The sequence below is a fragment of the Leptonychotes weddellii genome, chromosome 1 (assembly GCF_054177405.1).
Source record: "Leptonychotes weddellii isolate Sample4059 chromosome 1, ASM5417740v2, whole genome shotgun sequence".
In the NCBI taxonomy this organism is placed as follows: Eukaryota; Metazoa; Chordata; class Mammalia; order Carnivora; family Phocidae; genus Leptonychotes; species Leptonychotes weddellii.
Window position 1 is genome coordinate 74,685,058 of NC_138369.1, and position 22,311 is coordinate 74,707,368.

General features: G+C 42.1%; 2 protein-coding genes across 9 annotated transcripts in view; one reads left to right on the forward strand and one right to left on the reverse strand.

Annotated features, from left to right (window-relative positions):
* The window catches only part of EAF1 (ELL associated factor 1), a 13,823-nt gene extending 7,246 nt beyond the window's left edge, over positions 1-6,577 (reverse strand). The window contains exons 1-4 of the mRNA XM_006744728.3: positions 6,310-6,577; positions 4,123-4,217; positions 2,124-2,260; positions 91-281 (exon numbers count right to left, since the gene is read on the reverse strand). Of these exons, the coding sequence (XP_006744791.2) occupies positions 91-281; positions 2,124-2,260; positions 4,123-4,217; positions 6,310-6,412 (526 nt within the window). The 5' untranslated portion in view covers positions 6,413-6,577. The remainder of the gene's footprint in view (positions 1-90; positions 282-2,123; positions 2,261-4,122; positions 4,218-6,309) is intronic.
* The window catches only part of METTL6 (methyltransferase 6, tRNA N3-cytidine), a 25,208-nt gene continuing 8,882 nt past the window's right edge, over positions 5,986-22,311 (forward strand). For 4 of the 8 annotated variants that reach the window (XR_014139787.1, XR_014139789.1, XR_014139788.1 and 1 more), the window contains exons 1-5: positions 6,660-7,030; positions 7,755-8,128; positions 8,836-8,967; positions 14,802-14,972; positions 21,069-21,210. Coding sequence is in view for 5 of the 8 variants with exons in the window: in XM_081802166.1 (XP_081658292.1) it covers positions 7,904-8,128; positions 8,836-8,967; positions 14,802-14,972; positions 21,069-21,210 (670 nt within the window). In the remaining 3 variants the exon portion in view is untranslated. Of the gene's footprint in view, positions 6,008-6,654; positions 7,031-7,754; positions 8,129-8,835; positions 8,968-14,801; positions 14,973-21,068; positions 21,211-22,311 lie in introns of those variants that run through there. The other 4 variants (XM_081802193.1, XM_081802183.1, XM_081802179.1 and 1 more) reach the window with 4 other exon arrangements.

Sequence of the window (22,311 nt, forward strand, 5' to 3'; positions counted from 1 at the left end):
GCAGAAAATGCCTGTGCTGTCATGTGATCGCCACAAAAACACCAACGTCCCACTCCAAGCTGCTATCGCGTTCCAGAAAATGCTGCCTACCTCTTTTGATGTCATCCAGCTGGGGTTCAGGTGAGGGGTTATCTTTCAAGGGAGAAGTTTTGGGCCCAGCTGGAGGCTTTGTTGGAGCTCGGGATGGCAGAGGTGGTGGAGGAGGTGGTGGCTGTGACGGCTGTGGGGGACGAGGGGCCTGCTGCTCCATTCGAGCTTGGATTTTACTGCTCCCCTCGGCTCTGAAATGAGATGTGGACATTAGGTTGGAGGGGCAAAAAGAGCTCCCACATCTGTTCAGGGGACCAAGTACCCACAGGTCTCTGCACAACCCTGTGCTCTTTAAAGACTACTTCAAAATACTGATGTCTGTAATTTTATCACACGAGCTGCTCACTCAACACGTGCCTATTGCATTCCAGGACTGCACTCTGCAGCAGAGATGAACGAGACAGACTTGCTGTGCTCACGGAGCTCACGTGTTAGAGCAAGCAGGTAAAACCAGTATGCAGGACACAATGCGATTATGAGAACCCTTTTTCCTAGTAGACCACAGCGTTACTTATTTGACCTGTGTACAGTATAAAGTTATAGTCACAAGTGTATGAGTTACTAAGTAAAACCAGCTCTTGAAATGCTGGCTAGTTTGCAAATTTTTGCACGCTCTATTACTGCTTGCTCATCTTGTCATAAGCCAGCTCTTGTGGGCAGACAAGCAAAGCATTCCACCCCAAACTGAGAACATTCTATTCATTAACAATTTCTTTTATAAATGGACTAGCCCAGCAAACTTTGGGCTTTCCAACTTTGGTGTGCACACAAATCACCTGAGGAGCTCATTAAAATGCAGATTCTGACTTAGCAGGTCCTGGAAATTCTGCACTTTAAAAAAGCATCCAAAGGGCACCAGGGTGGCTCAGGGTCCTGGGATGGAGCAGGGCCAGCGGGGAGTCTGCTTCTCTCTCCCTCTGCTCCTCCCCCTGCTTGTGCTCTCTCTCGCTAATACAGAAAAGCTTTAAAAAAATAAAATTAAATTAAAAAATAAAAAAGCATCCAAGTGATAAAATGCTGCTAGTCCACAGAAGACACTGAGTGGTGAGAGACACACCCACAACCATCAGCTGTTGGGGTAACAGTGGCACTGGTTCGGGGAGGTAATTAACACAAATATATCCCAGGCGGGAGAGGAGCAGGAACTTGGAAGCGCACCCCCAGGGTAGGGCTCAGCTGCGGTGCTGGCCTCCAGTGAAGTCACAAGCTCACCAGTAATCAGTCTCTTCATCTGTGTGCTTTTTTTTAAAGGATAACAATAGCACCTTTCTAAGTTATGTGTCAAGTTAGGTAGGATAATGCATGACAGCATTTGGCATAGTGTTCAGCACATGATAACCCAATAAACAGTAGCTACTTTGATTTTTTGTGGATTGAGTACAGAAAAATGGCTTGAGAAAGCATAAACAGAAAAACAATCAATCTGTAACACTCTAAGATTTCACGACTATACTACAATAATTGCTGTATCACAATGTGAAAAAGAGAACCACTGGGTTGCTTCTATTTATGGAATAAATTTTGACTTTAAAATCTAATTGGCTTCATATTAGACATGTAATACCTGTTGAATTAAGTATTAAAAGAGCTCATTATTTTAAAAAAATAGGTAAAACTTTATTTTGGTATTATAAATAACCTCAAATGCATCTTGTGAAAAATTAATGTTTTCAATCTAATAAAGAATATATATCACTCAATGATTCTTTCATAATTACAAGCCTACGAGTTTAAATCTTATCCCGTTAGGTGGTATTATATCAACAATCATGAGATTAATAAAATGGATTTAATTGTAAAGTACATCCTATTCCCCAGTGGCTTCCATGTTTCAGGTCTTAAAAGCATTATTTCTTTTTATTGCATTTGAGGAAGCGGTATTTTACTGACTTGTCAAGAAGACAGAGGTAGAGCTGTTGAGATTACCGATAGGACACTGAATACCCAGATGCTCACCTCCTTATAAAATAAACAGATAGATAACGCAAAGATATAGAAACCCTGTATCAATCTGCATCTGCTTATTCACATACCTTGTTTTCTTGACCTGAATGCTGCTACTGAGTTTCTCCAGCACATATTCACCAGTGTCATGATTAATGATAAGTACACAGTCTTTCTGATAAGGCCGTTTGTTCCCCTTGAACACAGTCATTGGTGGTGTAGATCCCTAAATGCCACAAAAGTAGAAGACAATCAAACTAGACACACCAGTTATGAATATCAAAACTGAACTTACAAATAACTATCTCATCAAATCTTTTATCAGAGCTACTCAAATAGATCAGAATAAACTAATTTCTATTTTAATTCCTCTGGCTTCCTAGGCAAAAAGGAAGGGGAAATAATAATATAGCAAGAATCTGTAACTGTGCAACTGCTTCTCAGTAATCGAGAAAGGTAATATAAACTTGCAAAATTACTGTACCTTTTTCTAAGGACTCAAGTTGTGTTACAAGTAATGGCAAGGTGTGAACTGATAAAAATAATTAGCCATTACTCAGTATTATACTGAGTAGAACTTTCACTATGAGAGTAAAACCAGTAAGTAATCATGGTATTTCCTTGTAATTTCAGAGTCCCGGGCTTCCCCTGAGGCCAAGCAAGCAAAAGAGCATTCTCTAAGGGCAGCTCATTATTCTGCTTGGCTCAGAGTAAGTACATCATGCCACTCATCTGCCTAAGCCCTTCAACTGCTACCCTGTTGCTCTGAGACAAAAGAATAAAATCTTTAAACCAGACACCTGGCCCTTCTGCTCACTCAGCCCTCGGCTTTGCGGAATCCAGAGCAGAAGGTGGCTGGCCTCTCTCAGATTCTCAAGCTCTTTCTTGCAGGGCTTTACCAAGGCTTCTGCCTACAACATCCTGTCCCTTTTTGTTCAATTACTCAACCTTCAAATCTGCTCAAAGGTCACTTCCTTAGAAAAGCCTTCTCTGATTTTCTAAAATAAATGCTGTTTTTTATATTTATTTAATTCCAGACCATAAGCTCCCCAAGGGCAAGAAATATGCTTGTGTTGCTTAAGATTATATTCTCAGTGCTTAGTAATGGGCCAGCACACAGTAGGTACTCAATTAATATGACAAATAAAAAAATAAAAATTAGTATTTGACAAGTATAGGATTTAATCCCTTATATAGAATCAAAAACTGCTTAGCTCTTTGACTCCCTATTCATAGGGTAAAAACTTAAGAGTTGGAAGGGACCTTAGAGACCATTTATCTAACCCCTTCATTTTACATTTGGCAAATGAAGATCCAAAGGGAGATGATGTAACCTGCCAAAGGCAACAAGTAATGAAATAGCAGTTGGAACTGGCAGACAAGTAATTGTTCCTCAACATGAAGCTTCTTGTCCAGAGCCTTTTCATTCTATCACTGGTTACCAAGACCTTATTATGTTCCATCACAGGACTGTGACATGCAATGACACATGTTCATTAAGAGTGCTTTGTTTGATCCTTCAGGCTTTCTGATTACAGTGTTGCCTTGGGCAAAGCTTCATAAAAACCTCTCTGCAAGGGATCTCAATTTAGCTTTTAACTGGGTTCCTCATCTCTAAATTAGCTGACTGCTCTGATCCTCCGGTTCTTACTTGAAACTTTCAGCCTACACTTCACCTTTTGCCAGATGTATGAAATATGTTAATCCTGCTCCTGCCTCCCTTAACTCCTGGCTTGCCTGCCACACTCCTAAACGGTTGTTGCTCTAAATCAACATGGCATCTAGGGCTTTGCTCTTTGGGGGGGGAAAAAAAAAGCTATGCAGATCTAAAAGAGGGGCTAGGTATCCAGATAGGAACATTGTCTATTTTGTAGCAAATGGGAGAAAAGGGAGCTTGGGGAAAATGGCCAAGAATCATTTTTACTCAAGCACCTGGGAAGCACGAATTCCAACCTACCCCACCCCCAAAATTCCTTTTTCCCTTATGCTGGAACTTTAGAAATCTAGAGGTTTTTAAATAGTAGGAAATTCAAATGGCAATAAATAGAATATGAGGATTCACTGTGATTCCACAATGCATAAACTTACAGGGATATGTGGCAGTGTAATTGTGACTTCATCTCCTTTGCCAACCTGAAGCTCTCCTTCACAAGAAGTATCTATAGATGCTGGCTTAAAGTCATCTAAAGGGAAAAGCAAAAGAGCATTTATCCACCAAGTTACTTATACTAAGCCTCCTGGGCATTCTTATTTAAAAATTTAAATTTTGGGGGGGCGCCTGGGTGGCTCAGTCGTTAAGCGTCTGCCCTCGGCACAGGTCATGATGCCAGGGTCCTGGGATCGAGCCCCGCACAGGGCTCTCTGCTCCGCAGGAAGCCTGCTTCTCCCTCTCCCTCTCCCCCTGCTTGTGTTGTCTCTCTCTGTCAAATAAATAAAATCTTTAAAAAAAAAAAAATTTAAATTTTTTTGTTACTTCAGATAAATGGAAAATACAAATTTAGAATTAAAAAAACAACTATTTCATTGTGGAAAACCCTGCATATACAAAAGCAAAGAGAATAGTACAATGAGCCCCTGTGTACTATCATCCAACCTCAATAATTACCAACTCAGTGACAATCTTGTTTTATCTATACCTCCCACATACTTTTCCTCCCATCCCCACTGGATTATTTTGAAGAATAAAAAAGCTAGAACTCATATACCATTTCATTAAGCAAAGATGCTCCCTTCTCCCAAGTGACAGATGAAAATTAATGCCTTATTACCCGTAAGGTGTTTTATCCGGGTTGTTGTGTACAGGATCAAAAGCAACAGAGCATATTAAGAAGATTCTGTGATTGTTAAACCCTATATGAAACATGAAAGGCCATGGTACCACATAAGCTGATTTCATTTTGCACAGAAACTCAAAATTAGGATTTGCCACACTCAAGTTCCATAGATTTAACAAAAATACTCTTGTGAAAGATGGTTGAACTGTACCTCCAAACGTTAATCCTGCCCATATCTCTCAACTGCTGCTGAAGTACAACAGGAAAAGCCATCTTACTCCATTTTGACATACACTGGCCTCAAACTGCAGATCAGGTGCATATGTGAAGCGTCCCAAATTCCACACTGCGCTTCACGCTACGAAACCATCAACTTAGGAAACTGCTCAGGAAATGATGCTCTTATCACATTCCCAATATCCTCCCTCTGAAAGAGCTGATCTGCTCTCAGTAGGAGACATAGTAATGTTAATGACAAGTGACCACAGAAAGATGGAACTTCATTATCTAACACTCCCTCTTCCAACGTGTTGAGTCACATTTATTAGCTCCTTCGACAAAAACAAGTCTTAACCAGCATTAGTACTACCAAGACGGGAAACCAGGAGCTTGTGAATCACACAGGGATGATCAGTCAGCCCATTCTGAACAGCCAAAACTTTACCCAAGACATAGAGTGGACGTGCCCTCCCTCAACAGAGTCTGTAATCACGTAGAAAAGGAAGATCCAGCATAATGACTATTTGGACATTATGCCTCCTCTCCTCTGCTTCCAAACATAGCTCAAGCTTTAACTTATTCCAGGCTCACGAATTCTAATTTTATTCTTCACCCACATGAGACTTGGGACTGAGTTAAAGTCTGGGTTGTATAGGTGACCTCAAAAGACAGCAGAGTCAAACGAGGCACGGAAAGCTGGAGGGGGAAGACTGATGGAACGCACAGAGGATGCGGATTCTTTGGCTGCCGAGGGGATGAAGCGCAAACTCAGGGTGACCAGAACAAAGACGAACGAGGAAAGAAGGCTAAGGAAGACAGGGAAGAAGAGGATGGAATAGGAGGGAGTCGATGAGACTCCTGAGCAAACGGGAAGAGTCCTTCAAACGTGGAGGACCCTGTAGGGTCATCAGAAAGGGGGATGGATTAGACGGAGAACTGGAGTCTGACGTGGGGTCGCAGTCTTTCGGTAATAAAGAGGGGTGAGTTTCGCTTAAAGGGCTGGGTGGGCGGACGAAAAAGGAAAGGGGCCAATAGCCTTCGGAAGAAGTATGTGGGATCACAAGACAGAAGAATAGTTGGGAGTGGCGAAAGGTTTGGTTTGGGAGTGAGCTGGAAGGGGAGGGGGGAGATCGAGGTCCCGGGAGGATCTTGGGGTAAGAGAGAAGGGAGCTGACGTAGGCAGGGGTTCCTGGGCTTTGGAGGGCCGAGGGAAGAGGACGGAGTCGGGTTGGCAAGAGGAGGGCGCAGCGGCCGAAGGGAACAGAGGGAAGCTCTGGCTTACAGCGAATGGTGTGGAAAGAGGCCCGCGGCCGCTTCTCGAAGCTCTCCCCGAGCCGCAAGCAATGCTCCTCGCGGTCCAGCAGCGGGTTCGCGGTCCCGTTCATGGCCCCGCACGAGCCTCGCGCCCGGACCGGCACTCTCCTGGCGCGGCCGCGGCCCCCGCTTCCCGCGCCAGCGTCCGGGGGAACGACGCTCCCTGGACAGCGCTCCGCAGCGCACGGCGAGCCCAGCCGGCGGTCACCCGGGGCCGGAAGCAAATCCTCTTCTCCGCGGCGGGGTGGGGGAGGACTGCGCGGAAGTAGGGCCGCGGGACTTCCGGCGTCGGGGAGGGACCTGTGGCTTAGTGGCGGAAATGGCGGGGGCGGTGCCATGGCAAAGGATTCCGCCGGGAGAGGTCCTCGAGGCGAGTTTGTCCCCGCGCGGCGGCTCCCCGACTCGGCTTCCGAGCCCGGGGCCGGGCTGAGGGCTGAGTGCGTCCGGCCCTACCGGTCCAGGTGAATGTAAGAACTGATACGGTGAGCCCGAGCGCGGCGAACTAGATGAACAGGGGCCCGAGAGCCAGTGTGGCCGGCTCTCCGCAGGCCCTGGCGGCCGGGGCGGCCTAGTGTCTCCCGAGCGCCCTGAGCGCGACGGATCCTGCCCTGCGCGTCATTGGCCTCTTCTCCTTCGCGCGTTGATGGAGAAGCAGGAGCTTCAGCCCCTGGAATGAGACGCCTCCTCTGGTTCGTGAGACAGCTTCTTGCGAGTGCGATCAGAGACTGGGGCCGCAGGGCTTAGCTCCTAATTCCCCCCCCCCCCGCAAAGTGAGTCTCTGATCCTTGGGAAAGGATGACTCCACTTGACCACCCATTGAACCACCAGTTCAAGGAGCTCTCGTGATTGTCAGAAGTCGCCCCTTCCACAGGCCCTAAAAAGTGATGAGTGTTTTCTCAGTCAATTCTTGGGCGTGTCCTTTTTCTGAACTAAACCGATGTAATAGTTGACTTGTTCTGGTTTGAACTAGAGTTTGGTGCGTGAGAGTGCTGGCCACTGAATGTAAGCAAGCCCTCTGAAGGTAGGGACTATGTCTTGGTCTTTGTGACCGACCTCTTGTGTAGTGGGCCGGGTTTTGTGTAGAGTCAGCGTCTAGTAAATGGTGAATTGAACTGTTTGGTGAAAGAACTGTTCTAGAACCACTAACCCAGCGTCTTAAAAACTGTTCTAGGGCGCCTGGGTGGCTCAGTTCGTTAAGCGACTGCCTTCAGCTCGGGTCACGATCCCGGAGTTCCAGGATGGAGTCTCATGTCTGGCTTCAGGGAGCCTGCTTCTCCCTCTGACCACTTCCCGCTCCCCCCACCCCCCCACCCCCGCTCACACTCTCTCAAATAAATAAATAAAATCTTTAAAAAAAAAAAAAAAAACTGTTTTAGAACCACTAACCGGAATCTCCTCTTTTTTCCTGCAAAGTGTCCAATGCTGTCTGAGGCTTGAATCCAGCCTGAGAAACCACATCTGAAAAACCCTGCCTATGTCTGCAGTATCAGCTTGGATTCCTCAGGTTATTCAGGGATGGATTATCTTCAGCAGTGTTAAATATATTACCATCAATTTAGGAGATGGCTTCTTTGCAAAGGAAAGGGCTGCAGGCAAGGATTCTCAGCTCTGAAGAAGAGGAGAAACTGAAAAGAGATCAAGCTTTGGTGTCTGATTTTAAGCAGCAAAAACTGGAAAAAGAGGCTCAGAAGAACTGGGACCTTTTTTACAAAAGAAATAGTACTAACTTCTTCAAAGATAGACACTGGACCACCAGAGAGTTTGAAGAGCTCAGATCATGTAGAGAGGTAAACTAATATTGCACCTTATTTGAGTTGTTTTTCATTTCAAATGTGAAGAGGAGTGTTTATTGCATTCCTGTGGGGAATGTGAGGTAGAAAATTTACGAAGTCTGTCAGAATGCCTTGTTCCTTAGAAATACACTGGTTTTAAGTAGTTTGCTAGTTCCTGGGTTATATAATCCATAGGAAAGAGAGCTTTAGTAGACATTTTATTTCTTAAAGCCAGTCTGAAAGTCGTAAATATTAATTTCATACTGGGTGACTTCAGTGACAGATGCAGCTTCATAATAAGGATGATTAACACTTTACCATGGCCCTTTTCTAGAACTTTAAATGTGTTCTGTAATTTAAGCCTTATAATAACACTGTTGAGGTAGGCATCATGATTATCCCCACTTGCTGGTAGAAGTGAGGCACAGAGCTGTTTAAGTGATTTGTTCAGAGATAGAACATGGGTGAAGGGAGAGATTTGAGTGCAAGCAGTTTAGTCCCAGAGCCTGTTCTGTTGGCTCTTTGGCTGTGTTTTCACCATACCACACTACCCAATGTTGGACAAGTGAGGTGTCAGTATTAGCTTTAGGTTATCAGTTCACTTGTTTATTGTCGGCTTCCTGGGGGCAGAGACCTTGTCTCTCGTGTTCTAAGATGTAGTTTGCTTTGTTTCTCTGTGATGCAAATGTAGCATACTATGATTTTGGGTTCTCTTTCCTCAGTTTGAAGATCAAAAATTGACTATACTTGAAGCTGGCTGCGGTGTTGGGAACTGTTTATTCCCACTTTTAGAAGATCTGAATATCTTTGCCTATGCCTGTGATTTTTCTCCAAGAGCAGTTGAATATGTCAAGGTTGGTGCTCCATCCATGTATTCTGTTGTGTTGCTATTTTCTTAGATTTCTCTGACCTGCCCTCTCTACCCATTTGCCTAATTCCTGTCCTCTCTTTGAAGCTAACCAGCTGTGATCACCATGAATGTGTCTTTCCTGTTTACATACAAATATAGTATCCATACACTCTGGTTTCTCTTCAGATCGCATAAATCTTTCCTCTTACAAATATAGTATCCACAAAAACATAGCTTTATTCAGAAAAGTAGAAAGAATTACCAAAATGACACCTAGATACTTATACCCAGATTTACTGATTGCCAGCATTTCACCACATTTGCTTTATAGACTTACTTCTTTGCTGAACTATTTTAAAGATTTTACTTATTTATTCATTTAGAGAGAGCGAGAGCACACGCCCACACCAGTGGGGGAGGGGCAGAGGGAGAGAGAGCTTAAGCAGACTGTGCTGAGTGCAGAGCACTACAAGGGGCTTGATCTCAATGACCCTGGATCATGATCTGAGCTGAAATCAAGAGTTGGACACCTAACTGACTGAGCCACCTAGGTGCTCCTGCTGAACTATTTTAAAGTATAGATGTCACGACACTTTTCTCCTAAATATGTCTTCCTACATATTCAAAAAAATAAGGGTTTTTCCTGTATGAGTGCAGTACACTTATTATTATATTTAACAAAAGTAACTGTAATCCCCTAATGTCATTAATACCCACTACAGATTCAGATTTACTCAAATAGTCCCAGGTGTCAGGACTGCATCTTGTACTTCTTAATGTACCTTAAATCTCCGTAGCCTAAAACATTTCTGCCCTTCCCCTTGACCTTTTCTCCACTGGCATTGAGTTTTTGAAGAGCAAGCCATTTGCTGTAGTGCGGTCCCACATTCCAAATTGGTCTCATTGTTTATTCGTATCATTGTTCAACTTGTTTCTTTATCCCCTGTATTTCCTGTAAACTAGAAGTTAGATTTAAATCAGGTAAAATATTTTTGGCAAAAATAACTATAATAGGTGATGTTGTATCTTTGATATTACATCCTGTCCGGAGGCATTAATGTCTGCTAACCTCACTATAAGTGATGCTAGCTTTAGTTTTGATCGCTGGGTTAAGGTAGTAACTACCTAGTTCCTACCTAAAAGGTGCCTTCCTAAGGGTTACAAATATTTACCTTTTGCCATTAACAAATATGTGGGGGATACTTCGGCAAATACTTAATTTTCCATCAACCTTTCACAGTTTTAGCATCCATTAGAAGTTTTGTTGTTGTTTTTAAAGATTTTCTTTATGTACTTACTTTAGAGAGAAAGAAAGTGTGCAGGGGAGGGTGAGGGCAGAGGCAGATGAGGAAGGAGAGGGACAAGCTGACTTCACACTGAGCATGGAGCCAGGTGTGTTACTAATCCCATGACCCCCCAGGATCATGACCTGAGCCAAAATCAAGAGTCAGACACTCAACCAACTGAGCCACCGAGGCTCCCCTAGAAGTTTTTTTAATAGTAGCATCACATTGTACTATAACTTGCTTTCTTCGCTCCACATCTTATCTTGTAGAGTTTATCTTAGTACATGTAGGTCTACCATATTCTATCTGTTGTAGTATTCCATAGGATGGATATACCATACTTCAACCATTACCCTGTTGATGTTTGTTTAAATCATTTCTAATTTTTCACTCTTACAAATAGGGTTAATGTCATAAGCATTATGCACTGCTCCCCAAAACACGTGTGAACACTTTTCTCTGTGGTGATGGAAGAATTCCTTGGAGAGAAAGCATACACATTTAAGTTTCAATATTTCAAATATATATTTTAAAATTTAATATATAAGTTTTAACATATAGCTACCATTCTGTCTACGCCCTCACCATCTTTTTTTTAAATTTTATTTATTTGACAGAGTGTACAGGCACAAGTGGAGGTGGGGGGGCATGGAGGCGGAGAAGCAGCAGGCTCCCCACTGAGAAGGGGGGGGTGGCGGGGAGTAGGGCTCAATCCCAGGACCCTGAGATCATAACCTGAGCTGTAAGACAGATGCTTAAACGACTGAGCAGTTCAGGTGCCCCCACCCTCGCCATTTGCTATCAGTCTTTTTTTACATCTCCCAATCTGACGGGCAAAAAGTAATACTCCATATTGTAATTTGTGTATTCCTTCCGTACGTAAATCAGCATTAGTGTTCCTTCAGATCGTGAGTTCCCTTATCCCACATACATTTATCGAGAGCCTCATATGTGCCAGTTGTATGCACTGGGCTTGAGGAGTAAACAGAACACAGAAGAACCCTCAGGTGGCATTTGCATGATAGTATGACTTGTCTGTTCCTAACCTTCGCTCATTTTTCTGTCATTTTCTTATCTTTAGAGTGCATTCTGAATATTCTGTTAGTTTTTTTGCAGACATTCTAGTTAGCATTTGTGGTATTGTCTTTTGACAGAATCTAAATTATGTGCAAATTTATTAATCTTTTCCTTTCAAGGTTCTAAGGTTTTCTGTCTGGTTTAGGAGTTCTGTAAATGTATATATTTTTTTAAGTTTTGGTTATTATGTTTTTTAATTAATCTGGAAAAATTTTGGCCATTATTTCTTCAGCTCTGTTCTCTCTTCTTCTGAGATTCTTATTACATATATGTTACACTACTTGCTATTGTCCTACGGCTCTTGGATGGTGTTTGGGGGCTTTTGGGGGGGTTTTTTTTAAGCTTTTTTTTTTCTCTTTGCATTTTCAGTTTGTATTATTTCTTTCATCCTGATTATCATCAAGCTCACAGATTCCTTCTTAAGCAGCAAGCTTTGATGAGCCTTTCAGAAGCATTCTTCATTTTTGTTACTATGTTTCTGGTTTTTAGTATGTGTGGTTGATTCTTTTTGTAGTTTCTGTTTCTCTGCTGAAATTACCTATCTGATCTTGAATTTTGTCTTTTTCTTTTTTTTTTTTTTAAAGATTTTATTTATTTGACAAAGAGAGAGAGAGGGAGAGCACAAGTAGGCAGAGAGGCAAGCAGAGGGTGAGGGAGAAGCAGGCTCCCCGCAGAGCAGGGAGCCCGATGTGGGGCTCGATCCCAGGACCCTGGGATCATGACCTGAGCCGAAGGCAGACGCTTAACGACTGAGTCACCCAGGCGCCCCGAATTTTGTCTTTTTCATTAGAGTCTTTAACGTATTAATCACAGTTATTTTAAATGCCCGAACTTTTAGTTCCTCTATCTATGTCATATTTGAGTCTGGTTCTGATGATTACTTTGTCTCTTCAGACTGTTTTTTCTTGCCTTTTGGTATGCCTTGTAGTTTTTTTGCTGAAAGCCAGATACGTTATATAGGGCAGTGGATACCGAGGTAATAAGGATTTGTAATAATCTAGACAGGAGTTGAGCAGTGTTTGAAATCTCCTGTTGCTATAGTTATCTGTGAGGTTTGTTGTTGTTATGGACACCAGAGACTTCAGACTCCTCTGGTGACTTGGCTCATGTCTCCCCTTTTGACTTTGTGTCTTCTCTTTGTACCATCGCTCTTGCAGCTTTCCCACCCGGTCCACTGTGGTTATTAGCACTGGACACTTGTTGGTAAGGTGTGGGAGAAGGGATTGTTGTCTAATGCTCTGATTCTCAGTTTCTGGACTGCATAGTGGGCCCGTGTCTCAGGAGTGTGGTCTTCACAAGTATGTCTGCTGCTCCAGGACTAGAGCTTTTCTCTCCCTTCCCTCCCTCAGGAGGTTTGTACCGGTGTCTTCCTTTCTGGTGTTGCGGCCATTCTCTCTTCAGATTAAGACTAGGTTTGGGGCCCCTGGCTGGCTCAGTCAGAAGAGCATACATCTCCTGATCCTGGGGTTGTGAGTTTGAGCCCCACATTGGGTGTAGAGAGTACTAAAAAAAATAAATAAATAAGCTTAAAAAAAAAAATTAAAACTAGGTCTGAGCAGAGTAGTTTCCTTCCCCCAGTGGCAGTGGCATTCCACCGGTACCCTAAGTCTGTAGGCCTCAGATGACCTTTCCCCTGCATTTTAAATCTTTTCTTCCTTAAAGGAGATGAGAAAGGCCAGCACCAAGGTGAAACACCATCCATCCTCTCTGAGAGCCCCATGATGTTCCTAGAGGAAACACCTACAAAAGGATGGGAATACCCCTATTAATTCAGCCCCCAGGGGCTTCACACTATAACATCTGTACTCAGTCTCCAGCAATTTGTCAAATTTCTAGTTTTGTCTTTCCAGTCTGGAGGCTTCTGCCTCAGGTAAGCAGATGCTTAGGTCCTGTCTCTCCTGGAAGGCACTTGTCCGTCTCCATATTTTGGGGTAGCTGGTGGTTTTTTGGCCTCTGTGCTTTGATAGGTTCACAAAAAAATCATTACTTTGCTCTCTGTCCATCGTTTTTATTATAAGGATGGGAGCTACATTTTTATACCTCTGTACATCTTTGAACTGAAACCAGAAGACCTCCGATTCATGGGTAACCAATCATCCTTTAACACAAGTATAGAACTAGTTGTTCAAACACAATAAATTGAATAAGAAATTCATTTTTCTTCCCTGACAATTGTCACCTTTATTATCTACATTTTTTGCTATATTTGTCATCTTTGTCACCTGTCTTTTGTCATATGCAATACTAAATTCCTCTATATAGAGGGGGTCTGTTTGGGGGACTCTGTTCTGTCTCAGTGATTTATTTGTCCCCATTCTCAAACCTCATTGTTTTATTTATTTATTTATTTATTTATTTTTAAGATTATTTATTTATTTGACAGAGAGACAGCAAGAGAGGGAACACAAGCAGGGGAGTGGGAGAGGGAGAAGCAGGCTTCCCGCCGAGCAGGGAGCCCGACACGGGGCTCGATCCCAGGACCCTGGGATCACGACCTGAGCCGAAGGCAGACGCTTAACGACTGAGCCTCCCAGGTGCCCCAAATCTCATTGTGTTAGTACTACATTTTGTAATATGCTTTGATGTTGGTAGTGTACCTCCTCCTTCATTGTTCTTCAATTTAAAAATTGACTTGGCTCTTCTTAAAGATTTTTGCTTCCAGGTGAATTAAAATTTGCCTTGTCAAGTTTCTAGAAATCCATTGGGATTCTGTTGAGACCACATTGGATTTAGAAGTGGAATTATTGGTGGAATTGACATCATTTCAATATTGAATCTTCCCATCCAGTACCTTTGTATCTGTGTTTGAGTCCTTATTTACACTACAGAAAAAATTAATATTTTTTATAATGCTCTTATAATGATTTATACTTTATGATACTCTTTCTTTATGATACTCTTATATATTACCTTTTCTTGTAATGCTCTTAAACCCACCATCCACCATGTACAGGAACACTTGTGGCAAAAAAAAAAAAGAAAAGAAAAGTTAGGTTTACTTAGCTTGCTGCCTCAAGGGAAAATACGCCCCAAAGAACTATGGGAGCATCTGCATGAGTGGATTTGGAAGGACTTCTCAGAGGATTTAGACTTGTAGTGGGTGACTCAAAGGAGGATTAAGGAAGCCCAGGTCAGTTTTGACTTATCATTCCTTTAGAAATATGTACTTCTAGAATGCTCAGCTTTGAATATGTGATAGCTTGTGTTCTCTTTTCAGTGAAAGATGATTTGTTAAAATGAAATCTTGCTCCTCATAGCAATATTGAATACTGCAAGCTTTAGGGTACAAATGCTGCATTACTCAGTTTTACTCAGTAATAAAGTGATCTTTGATATTTGTGCAGCAGTGCACAAGTGGAAATAGGGTCTCCTTTTATTTTTTTCCATTGGATCTCTTTTTGATGCTGTATTTTTCTGTGTGTGTCAACATGGATGTTGCATTAAAATTCTTTTTTTTTTTTCCCCTCTTCTCTAGGAAAATCCTTTATATGACACAGAAAGATGCAAGGTGTTCCAGTGTGATCTAACCAAAGATGACCTTCTAGAACATGTGCCCCCAGAGTCTGTGGATGTTGTCATGTTGGTATTTGTACTCTCTGCTGTTCACCCTGATAAGATGCACCTTGTCTTACAAAATATTTACCAGGTTAGTGATTTGGAGCCAAGAGGTTGGACATCCTGATCTTTTTGCTTACCTCCCCTGTGAGGCTCATGTCTAGATTCACAGAGTCTCCTCATTCCCACTAGGTGTAGGCCCTGTAGTCAGTGTATGGAAAGGGGTTCTCCTACATCAAACATTCACCCTAAATTCTGATTTGTCTGGTAGCCATCACTGCTCTTCAGACCTTGGCCTACCTTGGAGCAAGGATGATTTTACAATGATCTGGGCTCTATGCATGGAATAACATGCAGATATTCCCTGCTGTAAAGTGAGGGGAGGGTATGGTTCGGTGGTCAAGAAGCACCTGGCGTCAGAGTGCCTAGAGACAAAACCTGGCTTCCCTGCTGAAACAAGTTCCTTTACCTCCCTGAGCCTCAGTTTCATTACCTATAGAATATTGAGATACTAGATTGCATGAAATATATGAAATATGTATAAAATGCTTAGCACAATGCCTAGAACATGGTAAGTGCTCTTTAAAAGTCAGCCATTGTTGTTACTATCATCATTATTACTAGAATGGGGAGAACCCAAACTGGCCATCAGGAGGCTGCTGTAGCACTCAGGAAGTAAAGCGACACTCTGAAGTCATGTGACTCAAGACAAATCACCTCACCTTCTTCCTTGGGCTTTAGTTTCCTTGGCTGTAAAATGGGGGTGTCTCTCAGAGTTGCAGGTGAGATCATGAATGAAGCTGCCTTATAAACTACAGTAGAATTTCTCTTACATCTATGGCAACAGTGTTGATTCATTTAAAGATCAACTAAATCAAGAAATCGTAAAAAAAAGGTACATTCTTACCTTAAACATTTTATATAACTTAAAATATATTAATATTCGTTTGTTACTCTTTTGATATAGAGCCACAGCCTTTTCTTTGAGTAGGGGGCTGTTTATCATCTTTCTTATATAAACCACACACATAGTAGAGTTTTGGTTTCTTAAAAGCAGAGTGAAGGATGCCTGAGTGGCTCAGTTGGTTAAGCGTCTGCCTTTGCCTCAGGTTGTGATCCCTGGGTCCTGGGATTGAGCCCCGAGTTGGGCTCCCTGCTCAGCAGAGAGTCTGCTTCTCCCCCGCCCCTCCCCCTGCGCATGCTCGCTCTCTCTCTCAAATAAATAAATAAATAAATAAATATCTTAAAAGTGGAGCGAAGACTTAAAAACAATTGGAAAGTAATGTGAGGGCAGATTCTTTTATATTTTTACCCAGACTTCTTGCTTCTCCCACACCTAATTAGATACAGTTTGTTCAGTGCTGCTTTATCAAGTCTTTCCAAAAGTATTGAATGTACTTTTCATAGGAACCAAAATGCTCATTTTTGCATATTGCATTGTTTATGTACTCATATATAACTCTAAATCTAAGTACAACTGGCATAAGCAAGTTTGGGAACCAACACAGGTGACCCGTGGTAAGCGCGCAGCTCACCTGGGGGCCCTTAAAGCACAAGGGCACACAGCCTAGAAAGCCTGTAAGCCTCAGCTGCTTGGTGAGTCGGGGGCTTCAGTCAGTCTGCTTTATAAAGGGAGAAAAGAGCGGTCGGCAGGTTGAAAAAGTAGATGTTTTAAATGTTTTTTAAGAAATTCAGATATTGTGGGGCACCTGGGTGGCTCAGTCGTTAAGCGTCTGCCTTCAGCTCAGGTCATGATCCCAGGGTCCTGGGATCGAGCCCCGCATTGGGCTCCCTGCTCGGCGGGAAGCCTGCTTGTCCCTCTCCCACTCCCCCTGCTTGTGTTCCCTCTCTCGCTGTCTTTCTCTCTGTCAAAAAATAAATGAAATTCAGATATTGCTATGTTGGTTTCAGCTCTCTGTGAGGTTTTGTAAGGTTTTTTTCCTCCTTACTTCCCCTTTCTCTGCCCATGGTATCTGAGCAGATGAGAACCCAGCATGTCCCCACAAATGGGCATGGAACTGAAGCTGGGTGAAGAGGGAGGAGAGGGCATCAGGGAAGAAAAGGTAGGATCACCTGATTTGAAGGTCCAGGTGAGGGCAAAGGATGATTAAAGATGGGGAACTAGAGAGAGAGCTGGAAAGATGGTTTTGGGGTTGGCCAGCGTGGCTTGTGTAACATTGAGAGACTGGAGGGGTTATACTTTTTGCTGTTGACAAGACTTGTGGACATTACCATGGGAGTGAGTGGTCTAGAAGGGTGGAGGACAAGATCTAGGAAGAGAGAAGCTCAAGTCATTAAGAGGCCAGCATATTTGGAAGGACAATCCGCGTATATTGAAATTGCTCAGAACTAAGAATGGAGTAGTATTGAGGACAGGAGAATAAACCAGAGGATACATTCAATCATGAAACAGGGATATGACCCTGGAACTAATAGATGACAGTAACATTAAGGGATAGCAGATGATATAATCTGATGACAAGCGATTCAGGGCCAGGGGGTTTAGGGAGGAGAGAGAGTACACGAGAAAGTAGCGGTGAGAAGCATGGAGGACACCACCGTCATCTCCAAGCCCAGTGGTACAAGGGTGAGTGGAGAAAACACAGCCCTGACTTGAGAGGTTTTGGGGAAAATAGAGTCCTCAGGGGACAGTCTGTTAGCACAAGAATCTGAAGGGAACATTCTAAAGAGGTGGATACCAGTGATTTCACTGATGAAGGGTTTCAGGGATTGGGGAGAAGTAGGAGACAGGGACAGAATAAGGAGTATCTAGAACTTCATGGGAGTGAGAGTGCCTACTGTCAGTACTTCTTTTCAGCATTACACTGGAGGTCCTAATCAGCTCAAAAAGACAAGAAAAAAAAAAAGATGGGGAAAAAATGATGAGAGACAAAACTCATTATTTACATATAATGTAATTGTCTAATTAGAAAATATTAAAAGACTAAAAAAGTATAAGATGAATGTAATATAATGTCACTGAGCTAGACACCTAAAAAAGAGTAACATGCATTGTGCAATTTTGCTTTTCCATTTAATATTATACGTTTCATTTATTTTTTTGTTTAATTGTGTCAGGGCTTTTTGGTAGGGTGTTTTGTTTTGTCCCTGAGGAAATTGACAAGCTGATTCTAAGTTTACATGAAAGAACAAAGGGTCAGAACACTCCTGAAGAAGAATGAGATGGGAGAAATTTATACCCTACCAGATATAAGGACTTACTGCTGCAGTAATTAAGACAGAATGCTATTCTGTGGGACAAATTGAATGTGATAGCTTAAAAATCTATCCATGCATAAATGGAAATCTGCTATATGATGGAGGTGACAATGAAGATCACTGGGAAAAGCAGGACTGTTGAGTGAGTGCTGCTAGGACCAGAGTCTTCATGCAGGAGAGAGTGAAATTATCCTCCTCACATCCTCTACAAAAATCATTCTTGGGTGAATTAAAGAATTAAATGGAAAAGATAAAAGTTTAAGCCTTTCAGAAGAAAATATAGGAAAGAATCCTTATGACCTCCGAGTGGGGAAAATTTTCTCAAGACCCAAAGCATTCTAAGCATAAACATGATTGTAATAAAAGTAGGAGTTTCTGTTCTTCAAAAGACAATATAATACAAAGGAATTTAAAAAACAACTTGGGGAAAGTAATTTGAAGTCTATAGACCTGAATATGTGAGGAATTCCTGTGTAAGAAAGACAAGCAAATTAATAGAAGAATGGCAGACTTCAATAGTTGTTTTACTGAAGAGAACACACATATGAAAAGATAACCCAGGAAGTGTAAAATAAAACCCCAGTAAGACACTGTTAGATTACCAAAATTAAGAAGTCTGACAAAGCCAAGTATTGATGAGGATATGCCTGTTCTTGATTTAAATGGAAATATACACTATACTATCTGTATTTTAATAGTAATGAAATGTTATATGTATTGTTTTAATTGAGTTGAGCTGTCTCAGTCCACACTTGGCCCCCAGCCCCCGTTCTAACCTTTCTTGAGTAACAGATCCCATTTTAGCAATCCTTTCTGTTTTTACCCCCTAATAGAAATCTTTTTCTGCTGATCTGGAATGAGTTCACAGCAGTAGTGGATTGCTGGCTCTCTGCCTCATACATAGTGACTGGCTCGTTGATTTGAAATCATGTGCTTCATCAGGAAATTACCAGAAGGAGAAGTGATTTCTCAGCCTCTGACAATAATAAGACACCCTTTGGGCAGCTCGAAGCCTTATGTGAACAACCACAGTAATAAGCTGTTGTGAGGTAGATATAATTACTGTAGAATGTTAACAGCAGAGAATTTTTTAAGCTACATAAGTTTAAACTGAAAGACAACCTTAAAGTTGAATTCCCTCATTTTTGGAGTAGAATAATCAAGTAAAAATAGACAAATTTGTCATCAGACGACCTGGCTATTTGTCTACCAATGCCACCAACTTGCCTTGAAACCTCAGGCAAGTCACTTTTACTCTGAGCCTCACTTGCTGTAAAATGGGTATAATAGACCTACCCTACCCTACTTTTCAGAGTTGTTTGGAGAATGAAAGAAAATAACGGTGAGAAATGCCTGGTTAGCTATACAGTGTCAGGATCAAAGGAGGCATTAGTATCAAACTTACTATTTTACAGACGAGAAAACACAGGGATGAAATTACTTGTTCAAGGTCATTCAACTAGTTATGGAAGAACTGGGATATGAATCAAGATTTCCAAATTCCTGAGTGAGTGTTCTTTCTGCTGTCCCCATGTAGCCCTTCCTTCTATAATTAAGAATAAGTCTTTTTCATATAAATTAAATTTTTCAGAATTTTCTTGGCAATTATTCACATTTTTTAAAACTTAGCATTTCAGACTATGCTAAGGTACGATGTATTCATCCAAGAGGCTCTTTACGGACAATATTTAAAATGCATGCTTGTATTGATAGAATTTACTAAATGAGGAAATCTGCAGCACACTTGGAAGTATTAGGGATGATCTTTCATACTCTATTCAGAAGAGGAAGTATGTCAAACTGCGTCAAAAATCTATTGTAATAGTATATGTCATGTCTTAAAAATCATCTTACTGATGTTGATGAATCAGAATAAGGTTCTGTTAAGTCCCCTCTTATTTGGTAGTGTTAATGCAGTTTGAAAGAATTCTCATATAAAAAGCAAATGTCACAGTGTGTGCCACTTTCTTTTTATTCTGAAAAGCATATGCTGTTTGCTTTGTAAGATAGAGCTGGTTATACCCACACCCTGCTGATGCCACCTCCCAGTTTTTGAGACACCTAACCTGTGACACCTACCTCTGAAAGGCTGTAGTGAGGGACTCCCAGCTGGGCCTGCCGCTGATCCTCTTCCCTACACCACTGCCCTGGCCTGAGGATCTTCTACTAAGAAGCACAGCGCAAGGGAAGAATACTCAGTTACCACCCCCCACCCCCCCCACCCCCGTAGCCTCTCTTTCTTGTCAGTAATGTGAATAGAATTAGAATAACACCTCCCCCTTCCCCCATCCAGGTCCAGGGCGAACAGGTGTCTCTGATTCTACAATATGCTTGCTGCCTTTTGACCCAAATATGAGTCTTGACCCCCCCACTTGGTGGCCAGTGTATGAATCGTGGACAAATCCCTTACGTAGTGTCAGTTTCCTCATCTCACATGAGGCTAATAATCACTCCTTCCTCCCTCCTGTCTGAGAAACTGCAACGTGCTATCAGCTGTTACTAGCGTGGTGGGCAAGCTATGCAGAATTGTAGCACAGTGAACCCTGCGCTGAGACTCAGAATGAGGAAGGCCAGCCGGAATCAGTAAGAAGACAAAATGACATTTTTTTTTTTTTTAAAGAGACAGTTTGACTGCCGGGTCATATACTAGGAGATGGTTAATAAAATGTTGGGAGAACATGCTTTAAAGAAAATAAGACTGTTTCATTTAGTGTCAGTAGCATTTTAACTGTATGACACTGGACCTTGTAAGTGCTCGAGAAATATCCCTCCAATGTATGGGGTCCTGCAGGTGTTGCTATACCTTTGATCAGGAGGCCCTTTTTCCTTCAAACTCTGGGTGGTTCAGTCGTTCTTTTCATACTTACCACTAATGTAAGTTATTTTGACCCTTAAATCAATCAGATTTTATTTTGAGTAAGTTTTATTTGAGCCGTCAATATAAGTGCCAGCTGCTTTTGTTTCATAGGTATTAAAACCAGGCAAAAGCGTCTTGTTTCGTGACTATGGGCTGTATGATCATGCCATGCTTAGGTTTAAAGCTGGCAGCAAACTTGGAGAAAACTTTTACGCTAGACAAGATGGAACCAGATCATATTTTTTTACTGATGGTAAGGTTAATGAAATTTGCTTTTATTTCTGTTTACTTGCTTGCATTATCACTGTGGTACTGGTTGGGGGTGGGGCCAGCAACACAGAGGGCACATGCACAAGGTCCTGGCTGGAACCATCTCCGGGGCACACCACTCACCCAGCACCTGGGACGACAGGGATACAGCTCTGACCATGCTGAGCTCACAAGCCTCCTCTGGTGACAGTGTCTTGTTAGCGAGCCTGGGTTAATGGACAGGCTCTGGCATGCAACATGTATACCCTACCAGGAACCGTGCTGGAAAAGGGGGAGGGCAAAGCAGGATCGTCACTTCAGTCACAAAACAAGTAGGGCAGGGGCAAGCTGGCTGGCTCCGTTGGAAGAGCATGCAACTCTTGATCTCAGGGTCATGAGTTCAAGCCCCATGTTGCATGTAGAGATTACTTAAAAAAAAAAAAAGTAAACTTAAACACACACACACACAAGTAGGACTACATAATGCCTGGAGATTACCTTCCCAGGTCACAAAGGCAAGAAACCTTTGTCTGTAAAGGTGTTAAGTACACAAATTTGCTATAAAGCGTCTTTCAAAAGTCATTTTGATAAAAACATCCAAACAGTGATCATTATTTCTGTCTTATACCAAAATAATTTTAAGCCTACCTAGTAATTTGGACCATAAAATAATTATCTTCTTCAACTCTATTTTCACAAACATTTCCATGTCTTGAAATATTCTTTTGAGTTTAGAATGAAATAAAAAATGAGTGATTAGCATTAAAACTGCGAAGTCATAGAAATGTCAGGTGAAAATTAAAAATTTGTTTTAATGTTTCTGATTGATGAAATCTGAGTCAACCAATTGTAAATAATTGAGAAGATGCAGTGATGTCTGCAGAGTGCTTCGGAGCACATTCTGCAGAGTAATGCTCTTACTAATAAGAGTATTTTCACCGCATAGCCATTCTGTTTGTTTCATTTAACATGTAGAGATGGATTACTGGGGTTAAATTTTCCTTAGGGTATATCACCCAGAAGTAATGGGTTTCCCCACTCTGGTCACAGATGTTCCTCCATCATGTTCAGATAGATGAGGTGTTTGATGTAAACACATTGAACA